This window comes from Clarias gariepinus, chromosome 3 (genome assembly GCF_024256425.1).
Source record: "Clarias gariepinus isolate MV-2021 ecotype Netherlands chromosome 3, CGAR_prim_01v2, whole genome shotgun sequence".
In the NCBI taxonomy this organism is placed as follows: Eukaryota; Metazoa; Chordata; class Actinopteri; order Siluriformes; family Clariidae; genus Clarias; species Clarias gariepinus.
The window spans coordinates 45867748-45890681 of NC_071102.1; the positions used below are offsets into that span (position 1 = coordinate 45867748).

Below are 22934 nucleotides of genomic sequence, written 5' to 3' on the forward strand. Positions count from 1 at the left end.
CATAGCAACTACTGTACCTAGAAACCACATAGCAAAATTTTGGGGGTTCATAATCAGAAATAAACTCCACTGGTTTGTATGTAGATTTAAATTATTGCTCATAATGTAGACACATTTTGATTTCTATAAATTAAAATAAATAATAATTACAAAATGAATTAGTTATATTAAAAAAACAAAAGTAATAAAGCAACTTAATTGAATATTTATTAAAAATAAAAACACATTAACAGTAAAAACTAGACTGTAGTGCCGATTTGTATATTTCTTTTTAGTAAGTTAAAAGTCTACATGCAGATGATTGAATAATCGGTTAATTATAATAGTTTTTTCTTTCTTATCAAAACTCCACGACAACCCGATCCCAGCTAAGGACACCAAGAGTGAGTCAGTTTCTGATCACAACTTTTATTTAGCAGCACATTCAGTCTGATTAGTTTGTTTTTGTTATCTAGAATAGTAAATCCTATTTGTACACTATTTGTATACAGTGACACTTTATTGGTTACATGCGCCATCACATCACACAGGACCTGTCAAGTTCTGATATGTTCATAGTGAATTTCTTCAAGTGTATTACTACATTCATATTTTTTTCTTATATAATTACATGCACACAATAAAAATTTTAATAAATGATTGTATAATATTAATATTAGTGCTAGCAACACAATGAGAAAAATGTTTGTCAGTCTGTTTGTCAGTCTGTAGTGCAAGTCATCACAGATGAGGTTAGTGAAGATGGATCATTTTCAGTGATTGTTGATTCTGTCCCAGATTTATGTGGATAAAGTTAACGTTTGTTTTTAGGTTTTGTCATCAAGAGTGGACAAGTTACGGGGTGTTCGTTTTTGGTTTTCAGACACTTTGGCGTCTGACACACAGTCTGTCAGAGTGTTATCGCTACTGTATGGTGCATTGCCTGGATGTCTGGAGCTAATCATAAGACAACATGTTGGGTAATACAAGTAAAGAAACTTTTCCCAGACCTGTGCCCCGAGACAATTCCTCAGACTTAATGGCTTGGTTCATGCTCTGTCATGCGTTGTTAACTGTGGGACCTTATATAGATAGCTGTGTGTCTTTCCAAATCATTTCAAGTCAAGTGAATTTACCACAGGTGGACTCCAATCAGGTTGTAGAAACATCTGATCAGTGATAAACTGAACTGTTAATGCTATTATCATCAGTAGTTCGTGTCGACAAGTTATATCAACAGAAGATAAGAAGCAACAGCTAAATGAATAAAGTACGTAGATTTAAATATATTTGTTGTGTGTGTGAAATCATCATTAAAATCAAGATATTTTATTAACTTTTTAGATTAAAATTCCTGTATTTGTTTATGCAGTCTATGTCATCATTGAGACGTCACATAGGCGGGTGGTTTATCCTTTATTAACTTTATACAAAGGTTTTGTTTTTATATTTGCAATATTATTTGTCTTTACAGCGACAAATGTAATATTTACATAAATCAGGCCGCTAGCATCACAGTTAGTAGTTAAACTAACAAGGTAAACCCAATTAGCTCGCTAGTAAATAATACACTACCTCAGACGACCAAGTGCGGAAAAGCTCACCTCAATGATTCACAAACCAGGCATTTAATGATGGGCAAATAACACTGCGAAAGTGGTGTTTCTGGTATTGTGTCGAATTTGGTCTTGAAAAGTTCCAGATTCCCAAGTCATGACATCACCCACTACCTAAAGAGGACTTAAACAGTTTCTCTGATTTTAATGTCGTTTTACCAACAGAATTCTCAGATCATCCAGTTTTCATTGTCATTGAGGAATTTTTGAACTAATATACCATCTACCTAGCAGCCATCGGGTTTGTAATACCAACAGCCTAGCAACCTGCTGCGGGAATACCATAGCAACAGCCTAGCAACCACCTGGTATACCAATAGCAACAGCCTAGCAATAGCATTGCAACCACCAAAAAGATTGTAGCGACTCTCTAGCAACAACCTATAAAGTAGTTAGAATACCATAGCAACTACATAGGAACAACCTAGCAACTAGCTGGAATATCCTAACAATCCTAACAACTCAGTTATCCTAACAATAGCATCAGCCTACCAAGCAAATGACATACACACACACACACACACACACACAGATACACAATACCAGTCGAAAGTTTGGGCACCCTAATTTTAATTCCATGGTTTTTCCTGTTTTTTTTTTTTATTTCTTTCTACATTGTAAAACAAAAATATATTGTAAAACAAAATACATAATAATCTCTAATAATCTCATAAAAAACAGTTGCTTTTGATATGTTTTTACTACTATCTGCCCTTTAAATGAGGTGCTGTTTGTTAATTGGTGATTTCTGAGGCTGGTAACTCTAAATTAATTTTGGTCTTACTTACCTGAGAAGGTCTTTGTGGGACTCACTTTCATCATGGAGCTTGATGGGTTTTACAAATGCATTTGACACAATACTATTTTTGTATTTTTTACTATTGGGTATTTTTGTTTTTTGTATTTTGTTACATAATTACATAATTCCATGCGTTATTTAAAAATCTAGCACTGTTCTATTGCTCTGCAGACCCATACTAGCTCTGGGGAGATGGGGTGTGTGTCTTGTCCCTTTTCAGATTTTTTTTGTCAAGCAACCTTATTTTAAAAAACACAACCCGTAATAGTTTAAAAAACTATTATTCAAGAAAAAGAAGCCCAAAGTCATGTATTATTAGTAGAATTGGCAACTATGCCAGCAACCACATGGAATATCAAGAACACCTGCCTGGAACGACAGTGAATTTCCCTCAACCACCTGGGATACCATAGCAACTACTGTATGTGGCAACAGCCTAGCAATATTTTATTGTTATTAGATATGACCATTTGAAACTGCCATACCAAACACAATCCTCCCCCCCCCCCCCCCCCCCCCACCACACACACATACAGTATATATGTTGTCAATGTACGGTATGTATATATGATCCCAAGGCTGGCTGCTCAAGAGTCTGAGTAGTTTGTAAAAATGCAATAAAATCTTAATGTGCAGCGCTGCCAGTGTGTTTCTTCCAGTGTATCAGTTATCTAAAACCCATTTCCTAGTGAAAGTAAACTATCCTGCCCAGCTCACCTGCAACCAACAATGTTTAGGTCATGTTAAACGGATGTTGGCAAAGCAGCAAGAAATACTTGTGAGTGAATGTTAAGGGGCCATGTGTGATAAAGGTCATGGGTTTAAGAACCGAACAAGGCTCGTCCAGGGAGGACCATCTTTTCATTCAAACCCTGTTATGTACAACGACAAGGGCTGGTACATCTGCTACTGCGACAGCTTGGAAATATGCAAGTTTTATCTGGAAGTTGTTTATAAGTTTGTAAGAGATTTAAACCATTTTGCTCCTCAGAAAAGACCATTCACCGTATTCCTGTTAAGGTGATTTAAATATTTACAGGCGCTTCTCTATTTTGTCTCTAACACACACCCAAATCAGAAAAGACTGTGCGTCGGAGAGAGTATGACTATCCCCTGCTACGCTAACACAGACAAGCAGATGACTGACATGGACATCTACATTCAGTGGGAAAAAGATAAGAAATCTGTAGTGAAGCATCAGCAGGGGCAGATGAGCTACGGACTACGTTTAGAAGTTTACGGCTTCATTACAGCGAGCCGGTATGAAAATGGGGACCTGTCCCTGACCATCTCTAAAGTCCAGCAATCTGATGGAGGAATCTATCTCTGTAGACACAGACATGAGGAACTGGGTGAACCAGAGGCCGTCACTCAGAGAAGAGTCTTTTATTCACTGCAGTGAAGATGTGGAAGTGTAAAATGTATAATATATATATATATATATATATATATATATATATATATATATATATATATATATATATATGTTAATATTTCTGACCATTTTGCAAAAAGAAGTTGAGAGACAAGCCTTGAAGATAAAAAGATCTTAAACTGAACAATTCTACTGTAAAACCATTATAAGATTTCTAAAAATATTTATTTTTTAAAGGCAAAGACTTACCCTGGATATATTTAATTTTAAAATGTAATATCTATCTATCTATCTATCTATCTATCTATCTATCTATCTATCTATCTATCTCTAACTACTAGGCAAAACTGCAAATAACCTTTTTTTTTACTTTTGATTTTTGATTTATATCCTAACTATATACTCCTTATATATTTTACAGTGTTCTTAGATTTTCTTTGCACTAGTAACTTCTGGTCAGTTCTCACAGACTATATGTAAGATATACAGCGTGCAATCTACAACCTGTCTTTGTGTTACTGTCGCCATGGCTGCTGGATATCTGGAATTTTCTTCAGGATCAATGAAGTATCTATCTATCTATCTATATATATATATATATATATATATATATATATATATATATTTATTTATCTACAGTATTTATCTATCTATCTATCTATTTATCTATCTATCTATTATTATAATGACTTGCTAAAATATGTTTTAATATATTAGTTGTGATAAATTATTCTAATTCAAAGTTCTGCTATTCTAATAAAATCTAAAACATTATAATGTGTGAATGAAATCTGTAACTAAGCTTTAATTTGTCACACTTTAATTCTAATGTCAACTTGTAATTATATTTTGCATTAAATTTGTCATTGTACTATGATTAAAGTATACAATTTAACCACAACTTATAAATCCAGTTATCTTATTCAACTTATACAAGCAGAATTAGCGTTACCTCTTTTTTTGTTCACCTGTACTTTATTAATTCAACTCAACTCAATTAAATTTTATTTATATAGCATTTTTAACACTGGTCATTGTCGCAAAGCAGCTTTACAGAATCAGAAAAGTAATTATGGAAATAAGGTAAAAAAAAATCTAAGGGAATATTTATAAATTATAATCATTAATATATTAATGCTCGCTTAATTTTATTTTACCACCTCCAATACAGCAGAGGATACAAATGCAGAATATATCATACATATCAGAATAAAATACATTCAAATACATTTAATAGATTTAAAAAACTAAAGATAAATGTATGAAGTGTTTTAAATTGTATTTGGAATCAGCAGAGAGAATCGTAGCTTGTAATTTTTTTTAGCTGAACGTTAATGTGAATGTCTGCAATCATAAACGTGATTTCTTTTCATTAAACAATCCCTTTTTTTTTTTTAATAATGATACCAGGTGTGATGTAGCACAGTGATTTTATGGAAACAGGATCAGGTTTTTACTGCAGTTACAGCGTATGATGGCACCAGTGTAGACGTGACCACGGGTTTCATCCCGATGACCTTCCATATTCACACATGGCATTTATAAAGCACGTCGGCATGTTGCATAAATCACAGACTTTGGTTAGAAAAATAAATAGCAATTCTTATAATAAGCTTTATGACATGAAAAATTTCTAATTTATATGAATATCTATATAAGGTCAAGATGTGATGATGTTCAAGATGTTGTTATTAGCTCTGTTTTTAACAGAACCTAGCTAAACTAGTCGGATCGTATGACTGATAGTTGATAGCAAAACACAGCCTGCATAGAATACACTTTAGCCTGGTGACTTATGCTAACTAGCTGGTTAGGTAGTTCCTCAGACAGTTATACAATCTTTATTCTGTATTGGACATTTTTTTCCTTTCTTCATTTTATTCAAAAGATTTTTTTTGCTAATCTGAGAGAGTTTTAAAGTCAAATGCGGCATTGTACAAGCCGAGTTTAGCACTGATAAGATAATGTGCGAACTAGCTAGCATAACATGGTAGCTAAACTCCCATTGGTTGTGATGTTAAAAAGGTCAGAGTTACCTCTTAAAATCTTTGTGTTTTTTTTCTTCTTATGTATTAAACTATTTTACTGTTATAAGTAAATGGGAAGTGAACAAGGTTGTGTAATAATAATAATAATAATAATACAGCCTAATATTCTTTCGCCAGTAGTGTCTGAATTAATTTTTTTTTGCTAAATTTGAGGCTGTTTGTACCAGTTTCTTTTTGCTTTAATAGCATTTGACTTAAAAAAAGAAGAAGAAGAAGAGCAAAAGAGGAAAGGGAGTATGTTTAAACTAGGCTGATTCATGCTAGGTTAGCAAGCCTAGCACTAGCAATTTCCTTAGAAATGGATGCTGCATTCACCTCCGAATTTTAGACTTGCGACTCACTCGACTCCTGCTTTCAAGTCCCAAGTTTAGCACGATGTCATAACTCGACTGCCAACTGCCACAAGAAGCCAACCTCCATGCCTTGACTTTTAAACAAGATTATAGACATGTGATGACAATAATTATAACAAATAATTTTAGAAGATTTTGGGAAAACACATATATTAGGAAAGTTTATTCATATCACTAACATTAGCTGGTGGCTAATTTGTGAGATTTTGTAAAAGCAGCTCATGTTGCAGCTCAAATGTGCTAAATATGTTATGACATAACTCAGACTTTAATTTCTAAATGAATTTCCAATTCAGAGTTAGCAGTGTTAGCTTTGTATACTAGCTAGCTAAGTATCAAAAGTGCTTGGCTAGCTTTCTAATGAGTAACTTTGCTAACTCGTTTCCTTATTTGTCAGGAAGCAATGTACTATAGTTAACAAATAAAAATGTTTCTTTTAGTGAAATAGCCTCTTTTACACTTTGCGAATATAAACCACATCGTCTGAGTAGTTTTTATCTTTATCGTAGTGCATTCCGCCTCACTGTCTCATAGCTCAGACCTTCAGAGACTCACGTCACTTCAGTGAAGCCGCTAAAAGAGGAGTGATCCAATGAGGAGAAAGTAACAAAGAAGAAGTGAATAAGGGACTGTGAGAAACAACGCTGGAGTTGACAGGCTGCTATTGTGTCGCTAAATCTTCCTGCATCTGCTGCAGTTTTGCTTCACTAGCATTTTAACACACTGAAGGTTTTTACTTCCCCACAAGAAATGAAATCCCATAATTCTCTCTCTCTGAGCTCACTGGAGTGGAAAATCCAATTTATTTCCCATGAGAGAGGAAAGGGATCATTTTCTTTTCTTCTTGCTAATGCATTGTTTTAGCATTAACTCACAGTGTTGTTGCTGAACAAATTAACCTTGATGTATGAGTCTTAGCTTCATGGCCAAACACTAAACAAAAAACGAGATTCATATTTTTAAAGGATTTTAAATATTAGTTAAGTTTAAATGCTAATCGAAATGCTAATGAAAAGTTTTTCTCGTCTTTTGAATCTACCGCTAATCAATTGACATATTCCGGTTTAGCATCTGGAGTGTTTTAAATGTCATGAATGAACATAAAAATTGCTAATAAATAATTTTTCTAGAAATGTCCACTAGAATTAGGTAAAGATTCAGATTAACTTAATACATGCGAGCAATGTGAAATTTAACATCCTTGCTAATAAAGGACTCTAATTTTTCCACACTTGTTAAATGTAAACACTGCAATGTCATCATGTTTTGTGGTGACAAAACTACAACCAGTAATAAAGTTTTGGCATCCTCTTAAGAGAAACAAAACAACAACAACAAAAAAAACCTACATAAAATTAAAGATCAAAGACAAACGTTACATGTGCAAACGCCATGCCGGACGTTTAGACCCTGCTGGCTTTCCGTACGAGGTCATTGCGTTATGGAGGGGATACTGCGGGAACGTTTCATCACTAGCCGAACCTCCACGTCCGGTAAACTGTCCTGTTTGCTCTGAGCGCAGCCTTCGTCGGCCATGGCCATGTGCAGGTCGAAGCGCAGGGACACGGATTTCTTCCTCAGCTTCGGGTTTCCTTGGAAAAACGATCCTTCCCACTGTTTAATCACCTTATCGATCTTCTCTGTTCTAAATGAGAGAGACGGGAGATGGCTTTTACCTCACATGTAGCCAATTAGCTTGAACTTCTTTTGTTTTCCACTCTGGCTGGAATGGGTACAGCTGTGTTAATGTGTGCTAGCTTAATTTTATGCTTTTAGCTTATAATTATTATTTTATTGTAAGTGCTAATATGTTATGTTTTAAGGACACAGTCTAAACATGCTAACAATGCTAATCCAATTATCGCTATGTAACAAGCTAGTTGGTACACAGTCTTTTAAATGATCTAGCTAGTTTTCATACAGCAAATAAATTATTTAGAAAGGTTAACGTGCTACAGTGCTATGATGTGTAAGTACGTGTGAACTTAAAGAGCCTAGCTAAAACAAAAGCTAATTAGCATAATTTTACAAAATATGTGTGCGCTTGGAAAAAAAAAGCAATTGTAATAAGTGCATTGTGCTAATCTCATCAGCTAAGAAGTTAGCCTGGATTAAGGTGCCTCTCCAACAGAACTTATTTAACGTCTTGTTCGTGGACAAGCTAGCTAATGTTCAGCTAAGTATTACATCATGTATGGAAATGAATTCTGCTCTGATATGAAGTCGAAGATTGCCATCTCTTTAGCGTTCTGGAAAATTCTACTGCATTAGAATCTTAATGGTACGTTTAATGTGCTTTTTATTGTTCAGGTGGTAATTGTTGTTGTATTGTTCTGGAATGTGTGTGTGTGTGTGTGTGTGTGTGTGTTTGCTCACTCGACTCGTCCATGTCCCTCTGCGCTCTCTCTCACTACGTTCCCCTCCACGATCTCCTGAGTCTTCACTGTGCTAATTTCTCCACCTCTGCTCTCTATGGGCTCTGGACACACACACACACACACACACACACACACATACACACACACACACACACACACGCACCATTTAGCTGTAACTAGATAATACATAAATAATATATATTATAACATATAAATAATCTGGGGCTATGTGTGTGTGTGTACCTGTAACGATGACGAGGCTGCCCTGCCGGTGGAAAGCCGGGCCCCGATTGGTTGGCTTCTCAGCAATGGCGCTTTCTTTCTCAAAGCCATTACACACTCCGTTCTGCTGACTCAAAGGTTTCCAGGGCCTCAGTTTCCGCGGCTGACCGTCCACACTCAAAAATCTGCCGAGAGAGAACAAACGCTAGCATAAATTTTTACAAAACTAGCAAGAAAAACAGAATTTCTTTCCAACCCATCTCTCACTACGTTCATCACGTAGCCATCTCTCACTACAATTAACATGACTTTCAATTTCTCATAGTGTACAGTATAGCTAGCGTCTGTTAGAAAAACTATACTGTCGCGGAGTTAGCATGATCAAGCATCCGCCATTGTGCATCTTTTACCTAGAAATGTGCTCTTTAATAACCAACCTCCATATACATGACCAACAGACGCCTGTGATTGGCTGCTGTCATTGTGGTTGACATGAGAGTGATTGATTGCTCCTCCCACACACACACACACACACACACACACACACACTCGGCTAATCCCTCTTTCAGAAAAGACCTTTGAAGGTGAGAGTTTCCTTCAGTTATTGCACCCTGGCACCTCACCTGCCCTCCTCGTGCTCCAGCAGTCTCCTGTAGGTGGCGATCTCTCTCTCCAGTCTCATCTTGGTGTTGAGCAGCTGGCTGTGGTGCTGTTTCTGCGCGGCGAGACCTTCACGCACGCCGTCCAGCTCGGCCTCCAGCTCACACACCGAGCGCGACAGATCCTGCAGCTGCAGCGAGTACTGACGCTGGGTGTGTTTCAGAGAGCTCTGCAGACTGCGCTCCTTCACCATACACACACACACATATAATGTATATATGGGCCAATTAAGAGCTTATTACAATGTGTGTGTGTGTGTGTGTGTGTGTGTGTGTGCTCTCACCACGGCATGCAGAGACTCCACCTCCACCTGTAAGCTGTGCCACTGCTTTCGGACTTCGTTGAGCTCCGCCCTCGCCTGCCGCAAGCCCTTGTCCCCGCAACTCACCTGCACACACACACACACACACACACACAGAATCAGACAGTATTGAAGAGTTTCGTATAACAAGTTTGTTTTAATGCACTTTATCGTATCATGTCATGTGAACGATACGAGGCAAGAGGTGACGCGATCAACCCCCAGGATCTCAGACGCAGCCTCACGTTTACAGAAGCATTTATTGTAACCGCAATAATGTGCAGATGGTTCGTGCTACGGAGTGAGGCGTTGGGGATTGTAGACGCCGGTGTGGAGAGCGCGGTTTCTTCTGTGATTTATAGCAAAGCGGTTATTTTTTGTTATGTGGCGGCTCCACATAAACACACAGCTTCATTCCTTCATCCTGCGTGTGTGTGTTCTGTGTAACAGGATGTCACGTGATACTCAGCGTAGACTGGACCAGTGATTCAGACTTTTCAGGATTGAAACGTCAGCATGATGTTCCACTTCAGGTATATAAGTGTCTAATCATTCAAATCCAGACAGGAAATAGCCAGCCAGGGACCGTCGCCAAGACAACCGGTGAGCGTACAGACTTAACTGATGACCGAGGTGCAGCTAAAGGACGAAGGTGTGTCTCAGACTGGCAAGGGCGGACACTGCACATGGCCACGCGCCAGTTTCTTGTATCAGTATATAAATCAACCTGACAGATGCTGTATGTGCGTGTGCGTGTGTGTGTGCGTGTGCGTGTGTGTGTGTGTGTGTGTGTGTGTGTGTGAGGTCCGGAGTGAGATGACATCACAAAAAAAACAGCATTGGAAAACACTGATGACCGGGGCATAATTTTAAATTAAAGCTTGTTCTTAAATTAAACAATGTTCTCCACACACACACACACACACACACACACACACAAAAATAACTGCAGTGCTGAGGACAATTGGCACGTTAGTGTTACATATATTTCTATATAGATAGATAGACAGAGTGATATACAAGCAATAATATATATATATATATAGAGAGAGAGAGAGAGAGAGAGAGAGAGAGCATGATGCGTACCTGTGGAGGTTGGTCTCCGTTCGCACTGGGCGTGTCCGTCCTGGGCCGAGTGGGCGCTGTGGGCCTGAGTCCTGGGGCTCGGTTTGTGAGTGCAGCTGAGCCGAGGTCACCGTGTGCTGGGCCGAAACGCCGGAGCTCCATTCCTCTGCCATCCTCCCCTACTGCTGCCTGCTGCTGCTGCACAAACAACTCCTTCTGATGAGGAGGGGGGGAGGGGAGGGGGGAGGGGGGGAGAGGGAGGGGGAGAGAGAGGTGGAGAGAGAGAGAGAGAGAGTGATGGAGACTTACAGGAAGTGAGACTCACAGGGTCTGTTACCATTAAAGGGAAACTCCTGTGTGTGTTTTTTCCCAGTGTATAGATACACACGCTGAGGAGGATGTAAACATACACACTACTGTGGGCTTGAGTCTGGATGTTGATGAAGTCACACTGCTCTTACACACACACACACACACACACACACACACTGCAGATCCAATGCACAGGGATTCAACTAAACTCAAGTCGAGTCCAAACTGTTTCTGCTCCATTAACTCTGTTATTACAATAATAAAAGAGAGAGAGAGAGAGAGAGAGAGAGATAGTAAAGAAAAGCATGAAATTCAGATTTCAATACGAAGTTAGAAAAGAGAAATAAAATGAGAGAAAAGAAGGCAGATGGAAGGAAACCGAGTATTAAGATGGGAGAGGAGATGGGACACGAAGGAAAGAGAGATGAGAATAGAGAGGGGCAGAGAGAAAGAAGGAAATAGAGAAAGATAGAAAGATAAAACTAGCAAGACAGAAGGTGAAGAAGATGGACAAGAGAAGGAGGAAATAAAATGAAATAAGAGGAAGGGAGAAATAAAAAGGTGACAGAGAGAGAGAGAAGGATGAGGACAAGGAAGGAAACATAGAAGAAAAGAAGGAAGAGGATTGCTGATAGAAATTAGTGTAAAAGAAAGAGCTTGGATAAGATGGCTGGAGAGAGAGTGGGAAGGTGGATAAGAAAATGAAGATGGAAGGAAAAAGGAGAGCAGATGGAAGGTTCTGTATCAGAGCCATTCATGGAAAGTTGACTGGAAGGGGAAATGTGGTAGTGAAAGTTTTACGTTTTCAGAAGAAGAAAAAAGTCGATTTGAGAGCTTGTGAGAGCTTCACGAGGAGTGGCGTGAGGATGGAGTCAGTGCATCAAGAGCCACCACACACAGGCGTCTTCAGGAAATGGTCTATTACATTCCTAGTATCAAGACACTTCTGAACCAGAGACAACATCAGAAGTGTCTTACCTGGACTAAGAAGGAACAGAAATGGACAGTTGTTCAAAGTCCTCTTTTCAGATGAAAGTAGATGTTGTCTATCTAGTCTGGAGGAAGAGAGGAGAGGCACAGAGTCCAAGCTGCTTGAAGTCCAGTGTGAAGTTTCCATAGTCAGTGATGATGTGGGGTGTCATGTCCTATTGTCCTGTTGGTCCACTGTGTTTTGTCCAAAGTCAATGCAGCATCTACCAGGGGGATTTTAGAGCACTTCAAGCTTCTGTCTGCAGACAAGTTTCATGAAGATGCAGATTTCCTTTTCCAGCAGGACGTAGCACCTGCCCACAGCTGAAAAACTACCACTAACTGGTTACCTGACCGTGATATTTCTGTCCTTCATCGGCCCGCCAACTCACCTGACCTCAACCCTAAAGAGAATCTATGAGCGATTGTTAAGGGGAAGATGAGAAACACTGACACACCTTTAGTTTTTTAAACTGTACTTTTTTTAACGGTTTCACTTTTTGAAATAGACAGAGACAGACAAGTGGGAGGAGAGGATGAGAGAGAGAGAGATAAAGACAGCAGAAGAAGAGACGAGCTGGGGAGATAAAAGGGTGCAGCGGAGAGAGAGAGAGAGAAGTAAAGAGTGATGGAGATAAAGTAGATTCTCAGACTGCTGTGTGTGTGTGTGTGTGTGTGTGTGTGTTTGTTATTCAATAAGCACACAGGTCGATTCCTTACATCATGAGCATACATATTTCTCTCTCTCTCTCACACACACACACACACACACACACCTCACACTCGCTCTGCAGGGTGTGTAGTTCTAGTGTGGACGTGTGTAACTGTTCCTGCAGCAGTGTGTTGGTCTGGTCCAGGTTCATCCCCTTCTGTCTCAGTTCTGGAATCAGCTGCTCGAGTCGGAGACGCAGCTTCTGCTCCAACTCACATCTCCACACACACACACACACACACACACACACACACACACACATTTATACTTATATATGTAAAAATTTTAAAATCACACTCCTATGCCTTGTGGAACGCCTGGCCAGGAGTGTTAAAGCTGTTATAGCTGAAAAGGGGGCGGGGCCAACATCATATTAAACCCTATGGGTTAAGAATTGGGTGTTACTCAAGTTCATATGCACATGAAGGCATAAGGGGCCAATACTTCTGGCAATATAGTGTGTAAACCGAATATATAGAAATGTAACAGAATACATTTTCGAATCACTATACAGTGTGTTAATAAAATCAGCCACCAGATGGCGCACATGGCTAGTTATTTTCTGATGATTGCTCTCTCTCTCTCTCTCTCTCTGTGTGTGTGTGTGTGTGTGTGTGTAAGAGAGACTGTAGACATACATTTACATTTAGGCGTTTGGCAGATGCTCTTATCCAGAGCGACTTACAAAAAGTGCTTTAAAGTTTACATCATTGGATTCATACTTACACTGGGTTACTAACTAAGTGCCATTAGTCCAACATAACTGGGAGGGGGTTGTGATTTTTTTTTGGGGGGGGCGGGGGGGCTTAGTCCAAGTACCGGAGAAACAGATGCGTCTTGGGTCGTCGTTTAAAGTCTCAGCTGTACGGACATCTAGAGGACGTTCATTCCACCACCTAGGTGCCAGAACAGAAAAGAGACATACTGTACCCACCTGTTATGTAGGTGATGAACTTTGGACTTAACTCGATCTAAACACAACGCCAGCTCAGCATTTCCCATTATCATGCAGCAAATCTACAAAAGATAAGAAGAGACATAATCACCCACACCCACACACACCCACACACACATGTGCACGCACACCCTCACACACACCCACACACACACACACACACACACAGTAGAGCAACACAGAACCATCACACTTGACACCTCGTTCTATTTAAGCGCTTGATATAAACACAAAGACGTCATACTGTATTACCGTTTAGTTTATCAAACAGCCCGTATCTGAGGATCGCCAGCGGCGCTCTCGTTCCCTGATTTGATTGGACGAGTCACTTGTAGCTCCTCCCCCACAAAAAACAAACACACAAGCGAGTCTGTGTCTACACTACAGTGTGCTACAATAAGCTACGTTAAAATTAAAATCAGTAAAACGATTAGCGGCGTCAGACAGCAGCACATTCCTCCCATACACACTTTTACTTTTATTAGCTTCGGGAAGTGATCTTTAACACACCCTTGTTAACTTTCACTCGCATAGCAGGGAGTGTTTTGTTTTGTTTTAACTAGTGTTGAAGAGCTAAACAAGCTCAACAACCTTGACAAGCTTTTTTACCATCCTAACATTTTGCTAGTCGTCTGATCGTGCTATCGAAACTTAATAACTTTACAAAAGTACAACTAACTAAACAGTAACAAATTTTCACAATTTATGGAGTAAAAAGAACAACTGAAATGTAAAACCTTTGTAAAACATTTGTACTGCCATGCCTAAGAGCAAAAAAAAAACCTAGCTAGAAATATGGATAACTAGAGAATTAAATTAGCAAGCAATAATTTGCTAGGAAACAAACAACCCAGTGCGCACACACACACACACACACACATACACAAAAGAGAAAGCAACAAAAGTTTATGCTTAGATGCTTAGACCTTTTATAGCTTTTATGTCATAAAAATATTTAAGCTAATTTGCTATGACGTAAAACAATTAGCTTGATCTAATTTATTCAGACTTTTCTTTAGTTTCGCGCAAGCATTTACTGTTGGATGCAGAAATACAATAAAGGCGTATAAGCGTGGCTTTAATCCATTTTGTTTAATTTCATTTTGCAAGGAAAAATAAAGCTTGGATGGAAGTTGATGGACGTAGATGAAGTGGCGTAGTGGTTAGCACTGTTGCCTTGCACCTCAGGGTTTGGGGCTGTGAATTTTCATCCGGGTACTCCGGTTTCCTCCCACGGTCCAAAGCTTAGGCTAACCCCATATTGACCGGTAAAATGAATGAGCATGGATGTGTGTGGATGCCTCCACCTCACGCCCTTAGTCTCCTGGGATTGACTTCGGGACGCCGCGACCCTGTATACGTGATATAGATGATGAGTGAGTGAGAGTGGAAGTAGTCGAGATCATCAGTGCTAACTAGGCCTCTTAGTTAGCTAGTTTAGTTTTTCTGCTAATTTATGTTGTAAGTTTATGTTGCATGTAGCACCTTGGTCCTGGAGGAACGTTTCGTTTCACTGTGTACTAACTGTATATGGTTAAAAGTCACAATAAAGCCTACTTGAACTTGAACCGATAGCGTGTGATGCTGTACAAAATACAGTAAAAACACTATTAAGTACAATGTAAATCAAACAACCAGATCAAACTTTGACATTTTAGCTACTAGCTACTCTAAATACTGATGTTACCCTAGTAATCATATACTATAAATTACTGTATATATATTTAATACTATTTATATATTTTAGCTACTACTGTTTTTCTTTTTAATGAGAACAAAATAAAAACTGAATACAAGCTAATTGTTGCTAGTGTTAGCTCAGAGTGGGGGTCTAACGCTAGAGTGACTTTCTATCGTTTAGCTGATCTAAGCTATCTCGTTGATCTTTAGAGCCCCCTGCTGCCTGTGAAGTGAACTGCAATTCCAGTGAAAAAATAACCTCAAGCCTTTTCTGTGTACAGTGTGGCTGTCTCCTGATGTGGCTTTTAGGGAAAAAGGGTTGTAGCTTAGCATATCTACTGAGTGTATGGAAATATTTTTTTGTTAGGTAAATAAAAAACCTTTTTTCACATTTTAGCTAGTGTTAAACATACTGTAAGTAGGAAGCATCTCCTTAGCTAATCTTGATGACCTTAATGACCTTAAATAACGCTAGTTAGCACATGTACGGTCACGTCTATCGGCTCTGACAGTTGCAGAGTCGAGCGGTTTCTGTTTCACTTCTGATTAATCGTGCGTGATATTAAAGATGGAAAAGAAAAATAACAGATGTTTGGATTTGGCTGCGGGCACAAACAGGAACTATCAGCAGTTGCCATAAAGTAAAAAAGATTTGGAATCACACCCAGGTGTGTGTGTGTGTGTGTGTGTGTTTGTGTGTGTCTGGTCTTGTCTTGAGAACATAAGTTACATAAGTTAAACGAGTTGTACTTCTGTTAGTTCTCATTTAATGATTTACTAGCAGAACAAGGACATGTGTTAGTGTCAGTGTGTGTGTGTGTGTGTGTGTATGTGTGAGAGAAAGAGTATTCAAGCCACAAATGGAGTTTGTCTAAAAAGGGGCGTGTCTTAAATATTTTTGAGCCGAAATTTGGACTTGAACTTTAAAGCAAAGTTGAACTTTCTGGCGGTCCGATGTAATCACAGTAAACACGATGCGTAGCCGCTAATACGCTTAAACACACTTCATGCCACTCAAGGCCAAAATGAAATTCCTACATGCCTCACTCTACATTAATTACCTCCTGTATATCCCGTCTGTGAAGTTCATTACAAAGTGCTTTTTATTCCCCACACGGGCCCACATGTACACTAAGTCTAGTATGCTAAGTGTTCTGTGGGTGCTATCGAATTAGCATCAGCGCTCCCACCTGAGCCTGTAGCTCCTCCACCATCCTCTCCTGCACGCTCCAGTCTCTCTCCAGCTGCATCCTCCAGGCCCCGACCTCCTTCTGAAGGTTTACGTTGACCCCCTGAAGCTGAGCCACGTGCTCCAGGAAGCCACAGAGTCTCCTGTTTAGGTTCCTCAGGACCTCCTGCCGGCCCTCGCATACCTCCATCACGCGCCTGCTGGAGAACCCAAACAGCTGACCAGGGAGGCTTGAGGGTCACGCCCAGCTCCTGTTTGCTGAGCAAATGTTTATCGAGAACCCTCTGGAGTTAACCCGTTAGAGACTCAGGGAACAACGGCAGGTGCATGATGATGATGATGATGATGATGATAACAGAGGAGGAGGAGGAGGAGGAGGGCTGGGGTGGGGGCGCGCAAACTTACTGTGATCGTCTAGGCTTCGTGTTAAATGAACAGACGAACATCACGAGTTGCAGTAATGCTATTGAGATCACTGAGGCGGGATTAGTGTCCTGAATTCTTTCTCCATCTCTCTCTCTCACACACACACACACACACACACATAAATAAATAAATAAATATATATATATATATATATATATATATAAATACAGGATTAATTGTGCGGTTGGATACACATGACCAGCCAGGCGTGATGGTAAACACACACCAAAGCGTGACTCACTGAGGTGAAAGTCCAATACTCTTCTCTTTGCTTGTGTGTGTGTGAGAGAGAGAGAGATTATTATTATCATTATAATACACATATATAAGTATATATACTTTTTTTTAAATGTTCACAAGAGTCACTTTATCTTTGACTAAATGCCTTTACTCTTTTACTTTATATACATTTATTTATTATTACTCTTTCTATACGATTCTGTATGTTTTTTACTATCTGCACCTGTTAGTTTCTTGTTAAAGCTTTAGCCATTCAAATGTAAATATTTGTTATGCCAATAAACACCTTTGAATCTTGAAAATCTTGAATCTTTAGAGAGAGAGAGAAAGAAAGAGAGAAAGAGAGAGAGAGAGAACCTGTAATTGCAGATCATTTTCTACATTATGCACGGATTTAAACACACACACGCACACACACACTTGAGTGATAATTTTCTAATCCAATAATCACTCTGTATTATGTTACACACATAAGCATGACAAGGACACGACACGTGATCATAATCTCATAATTATTTTACAGTTAGTGATAAAAAAGCCTTTCATTCCTGTTGGTGCGGCTGAGGGCCGGTCAAACCGACAACAGCCTGACCTGACATTTCATTTCTTCTTTTTCTTACTTGCGTTAATGCAGAAACATCTGTCTTCGATTCATAGCGCTGTTATGAACCGCCTATGAGTATGACATCGTGCCTTCTGTCTCTCACCTCATCACAACCGACGTTACAAATAAAACCAACAATAAATTAATGCACTCGTTTATCCCCAAGCGATACTTAACTAATCTCACTTAGTGATTATAAATGTGTTATGAGGCCTTTTTAGTTATGTAGTGCTTATGTGACAGTTTTATGTTACATCAAACCAGTGACTGTAATATCCCGAGGACTGACATAATAATAATAATAATAATAATAATCAGATCATGGCTGTGTACTTCTGTGCTTCTTATGAGTGTGTTCTTATGTCCCTCATGTCTCTCACCACAACATATGCCAACTTGTGTCAATTTGCTGATGTCAGATATAAAATGATATAAACTGCTCATTTGTTAATGTCATTAGTCATTCAGTGCTTATGATAAGATGCAGCCGCCAGGGTTCTCATCAGATCAAGAAAACATGATCATATAACCCCAACATTATCATCCCTGCACTGACTACCTTTTCCATTTAGAACTGATTAAAAACTAGCATTACATACATACAAGGCTTTAAATTATTTAGTTCCCATGTACTGTATCTAGCCAGTCTTCTAAAACTCTGGATTTCTTGTAGTTGCTAGAATATCAAAATCTACAAAAGGGGGCGGAGTGTTTTCATATTTAGCTGCAAAGCTTTGGAATAGCCTTCCAGACAGTGTTCGAGGCTCAGACACAGTCTACCAGTTTAAAAGTAGACTCAAGACACACCTCTTTAATCTGGCTTACACATAATTCATCCCATAACCTCGTACTCCAGTACATCTAAATGCACACCCTCATCTACTGCTGCTAATATAATAAAGGGCAAATACGCTAATTCTTTTCCATCTGTTCTTTCTTTGAGGCATCCAGAGAAGAACCACCTCCAGCTGGATTCTGCTTCATGATGGTTTGGATCTACACGCTGCTCCCGAGCGCCCAGTGATCCAGACCACCACCCCCCCGGTCCCTCCCTGTCATCTGCACCTGTCTGTCCATGTTAACTTAGACATCTACTGTTATATTTACCTTGCAGCAGCCTAACACACTGTATGTCAGCATAAAATTCCAGCTATCTGTTATCACCCAGATGAGGATGAGTTCCCTGTTGAGTCTGGTTCCTCTCAAGGTTTCTCCTTATTGCCATCCCATAATAAGTTTTCCCTCAGCACTGTTGCCATCGCTCTCAGCTTGTTCATCAGGGACGATCTAATCATTATGATCTATACACATTTTACTTGCTAGGGGTAGCTCAGTGGTTAAGGCATTGGACTACAGTTTGGAAGATCCCAGGTTCAAACCCCACAACCACTAAGTTGCCACTGTTGGGCCCTTGAGCGCGGCCCTTAACCCTCAACTGCTCAGATGTGTAATAAGATAAAAATGTAAGTCGCTCTGGATAAGAGCATCTGCCAAATGCCTAAATGTAAATGTACTTGCTTATACACATTCCCATAATTTTCTTTTAATTTTGTGAAGCTGCTTTAAGACAATGACCATTTTACATACTAAATAACTATAATGGTTATTCTGAACATCTCCATCCGCTGGACACGTTGTGGAAAGAATGGCTTCATACATTCATCATAAACATAGAAAAATGCAAGAACTCAATACAGACATTCCTTGTGTAGAGGGCTGTGTGGGAATGAGGGCTTCATAAAAACTTCAGGCAGTTTGTTTTGACATGACCAATCAATGGTCAATCTTCTAGCTTGTAACTTCTTGTGGCCTGATATAATCTTTTCACGTACACGTAGTTGTGTACAGCTTAAGAGCGTGCTATTGACTTTAAATACTGACAATGCTGATAAATACTCAGACAATCATCATATAAATTTTCTTGCATTAGCACAGAAATGTAGTTTAAAGCTTTAAAAAAGTCATAATGACGCGAGAATGTCAAATAAAAGGAGTCACGGCTTAATGAGACACAGGTTTATGATAACAATGTGGCATTAGGATCGTGGTTAAGCATAACGAGCTAAAGGTTTTACTGTTTTACATGCTGAAACTCGAAGAACAGGTGTTAATAGCGCTAATCTTCAGGGCTGAGTGATGTGTTTATGTTGGCACCATCCAAACCATGCCTAATGTTTATAGTGCCTCAATCGTGCAGCTCGTTCCTCAGGTCTTAAACACACACACACACACACTAATTATTATACTTAGCAATAATGATGACCATGCCAACTGGCACATTTTAAAATCTGTCTATCTATTTATTTATCTTTTTGTCCCTATTTCTATCAATCTATCCTTTAAGAGCATTGCGTGTTCCGATGGAATCTTCCTGACCTCTCCTGACTCCACTCTCAAAACAAGACGGGAATGCGGCTAAGCCTGTTCACCCACGTCAACCCCTGACCGCCAAGAAAGAACGATGCCGTGTCACGACAAGCTGCTCAACACAGATCAAAATGAAGCCTCATTAGCATGGAAAAAGTTTTTCTCAAACTCTTGGCAACGATCCACAGGGAGATAGGTGGAAATGATGATAAATTATATTGGAAATTTTAGAGTTTCTGGCTATAAAATTACAACACTTTTTAGAAAGTAAATAAATGAAATCAGTTTTAAACGCTGTGATGTTACACGGGTAGCTACCTGCCCACGGTTAGTAATACGGTTAATAACTTTCATCATCAGTTCCCTTTATACGCCAAATGCAAGTAGTTTAGTCTTAAAGTTTTGCAGCCAGTTTAATGTCATGGACACTGTTTAAAAATTCAGAGCCACAATAAAAGTGTAGTGAGGAGCTGATACAGAAATCACGTGTGTCTGTATTTATTTGCACTGTGACACATGAGTAGGTATAAAAAAAAAAGTTGCTGACATGGAGGAAAGGTATGTCATGATGCTTCGTCCTTGTGTTGTGTTATTGCTTAAAACAAGGAACGAGCAATAACACAACACAAAGACAGCAAAGTCAGTTTGATAGTAAGTGATAAAACCGTCCGCTCGTTTGTTTTCTTTACGTTTCATCAAAACATTTAATGTAGCATCTTGAGGACTGATATAAATTCTAATTCAATTTTGATTTGTAACATAGACAGTATGATATGGAGTGAAATGCTTACATGACCGCCGGTGAACTAAAATAAAAAAATGAAACAGAATATTCAAATGAAGAAATAAAATAATAAGATAAATAAGAGAAAATTATACAAATATACAAAACTTTAGCTGTAAAATTTAAAATATGTACACGTAATACAATAAAATAGAATTACAATAAAAGTCTATTAGATGTTAAGTGTGTAGGAAATACTGCATAAGTTACAACTGAGTGCAGTTAGTCCACATTTGTGCAAAAAATGAGCAATGTCCAGTCAGGAGCATGTACAGTCATTGATATTGACTACCTGCACATTTCTGTAAAGTTAAGATCAGTTGCAAAATTTCAGCCTCATCTATGATAGATACACTAAAGCATGAAGGCGGAACTTAAACCTTTGTGTTTTAACGCGATTATGTACTGTACTCAGGGGTTATAAGATTTAAGAAATATTTTTCTACTACATATTCTTTCGAGAATATTTTTTTTTTTCATGTCATTAAAGACTTTTTTCTTGTTGTTTGCCTTATCATCCTGATGTTGCAAGTTTACAAAATGAAACACTCAAGGATTCCTCTGTTGTCCTTCTTGGAAAACCCTACAGCAGAATCATTTTTGTATCGGACCCTCGTTGAAAATGCTCATTTTAAAGTACAATGAACCCTTGAAGAACACCTTAGCAGCTCCAAAAAAAACAAAGAGAAGCAAGCTTTAGACACGTAGTCGCCGTAACTATTACTTTAACACAAAACTGTGGCATTATTAATCTGTACTGGGATTTAAACCTCCGGGCTAGTTTCATTCAGATAAACCTTTTTAAATAGTAAATAAAAATGTATTTACACATATGATGTGTACATATCCATGGCTACACACTACCCTCTGAGAAATATATATAAACCCGATGTGATATGACTTCAAAGCTTTATGTTAGACTTTGTTCTGTTTATAATATGAATTTCTGTCACAAACAAAACTGTATATTGTTAAAAAAAACAATGGAAGACAATGAGAACCTTTTGATGAACAACTGTATTGTTTACTGATTATACTACAGATAAAACAAACAAGCAACAAGAAAAACAACATCGGTTATGATGAAAGCGGACCTGTGGTAGTGTGTACTGTGTTTTATTAAGTGGCTAGACCTAGCCCATACACTTTGAAATGTGAATAGCTGTGTGTGAGTCAGAGTAAACGCTTCAGATGACTTCTGTCAGAGACGCCAGAAAATTTCTCTGTCTGGAACATCTGTCATGTGTCATTGAAATTTTATAGTCTACGTCTTTGATCTCGCTAGACACATGTCTGTGTGTCTGGCTATCTGCGAGTGTTTATTTTTCGTTTGTTTTTTTAATACTGAGACCTTTGTGTATATTCATAATGTCAGATTTTCGTGTTGTTTCTCACAGGCCCATGGGAACAGGCCTAGCAGTCAATGCTAAGGGTAAATTCACTGTAATGTGAGTTTGTTTAGCCACAGGCCTGAGGTAAACATTGACCTTCCTGATGATTTTGTGACATTTCCACCATCACTGTCATCTTTTTATGACACAATCGCTACCAGAAGAAAAAAAAAGAAAAAAAAAGTTCTAACACGTCGAGCTAACCAAAACTCAGCATGTGATGGTTTGTGGCATCAGCTAATCACCTTTACAAACTAGCCTCAACCAGCACACGTTGTAATGGCTAGCTCTACTTGTCCAATGCCTACTATTATTTTATAAAGGTTTACTTATTACATAACATTTCCATAGCAGACATTTTCCTGTGAGATTAATGACATCTCCGACTGCTACAAGCTGCAGCACATTTTTACTGTTAATATGGCAAAGGAGCTAGCAAACAATGCTAATTTTAAGTATAGAGTAATTTTAGCTATACCTTAGGTGTTGTTTTAGCAATTTCACCACAG

At 38.7% G+C, this 22934-nt stretch overlaps 1 protein-coding gene across 1 annotated transcript; it reads right to left on the minus strand.

Annotated features, from left to right (window-relative positions):
- Positions 1 to 4822: 4822 nt before the first annotated feature.
- Positions 4823 to 16803, minus strand: krt222 (keratin 222). The gene is made up of 9 exons (XM_053491591.1): positions 16615 to 16803; positions 13724 to 13806; positions 12854 to 13007; positions 10818 to 11012; positions 9714 to 9818; positions 9394 to 9614; positions 8792 to 8955; positions 8547 to 8649; positions 4823 to 7815 (listed from the first exon to the last, which is right to left on the minus strand). The coding sequence occupies exons 1-9, from the start codon at positions 16801 to 16803 to the stop codon at positions 7602 to 7604; spliced, it is 1428 nt and encodes a 475-aa protein (XP_053347566.1). The 3' UTR covers positions 4823 to 7601.
- Between the last annotated feature and the right edge of the window lie 6131 nt (positions 16804 to 22934).

Excerpts from the sequence above, each read along its gene's own strand:
- krt222 (XM_053491591.1), bottom strand. The coding sequence starts at position 16,803 with ATGGAGGTATGCGAGGGCCGGCAGGAGGTCCTGAGGAACCTAAACAGG. Across the intron at positions 9,615-9,713 it reads TGGAGTCTCTGCATGCCGTG|GAGCGCAGTCTGCAGAGCTC; the intron begins GTGAGAGCACAC and ends TGTATGGTGAAG. Across the intron at positions 7,816-8,546 it reads GAGGGACATGGACGAGTCGA|AACAGAGAAGATCGATAAGG; the intron begins GTGAGCAAACAC and ends TCTCTCATTTAG.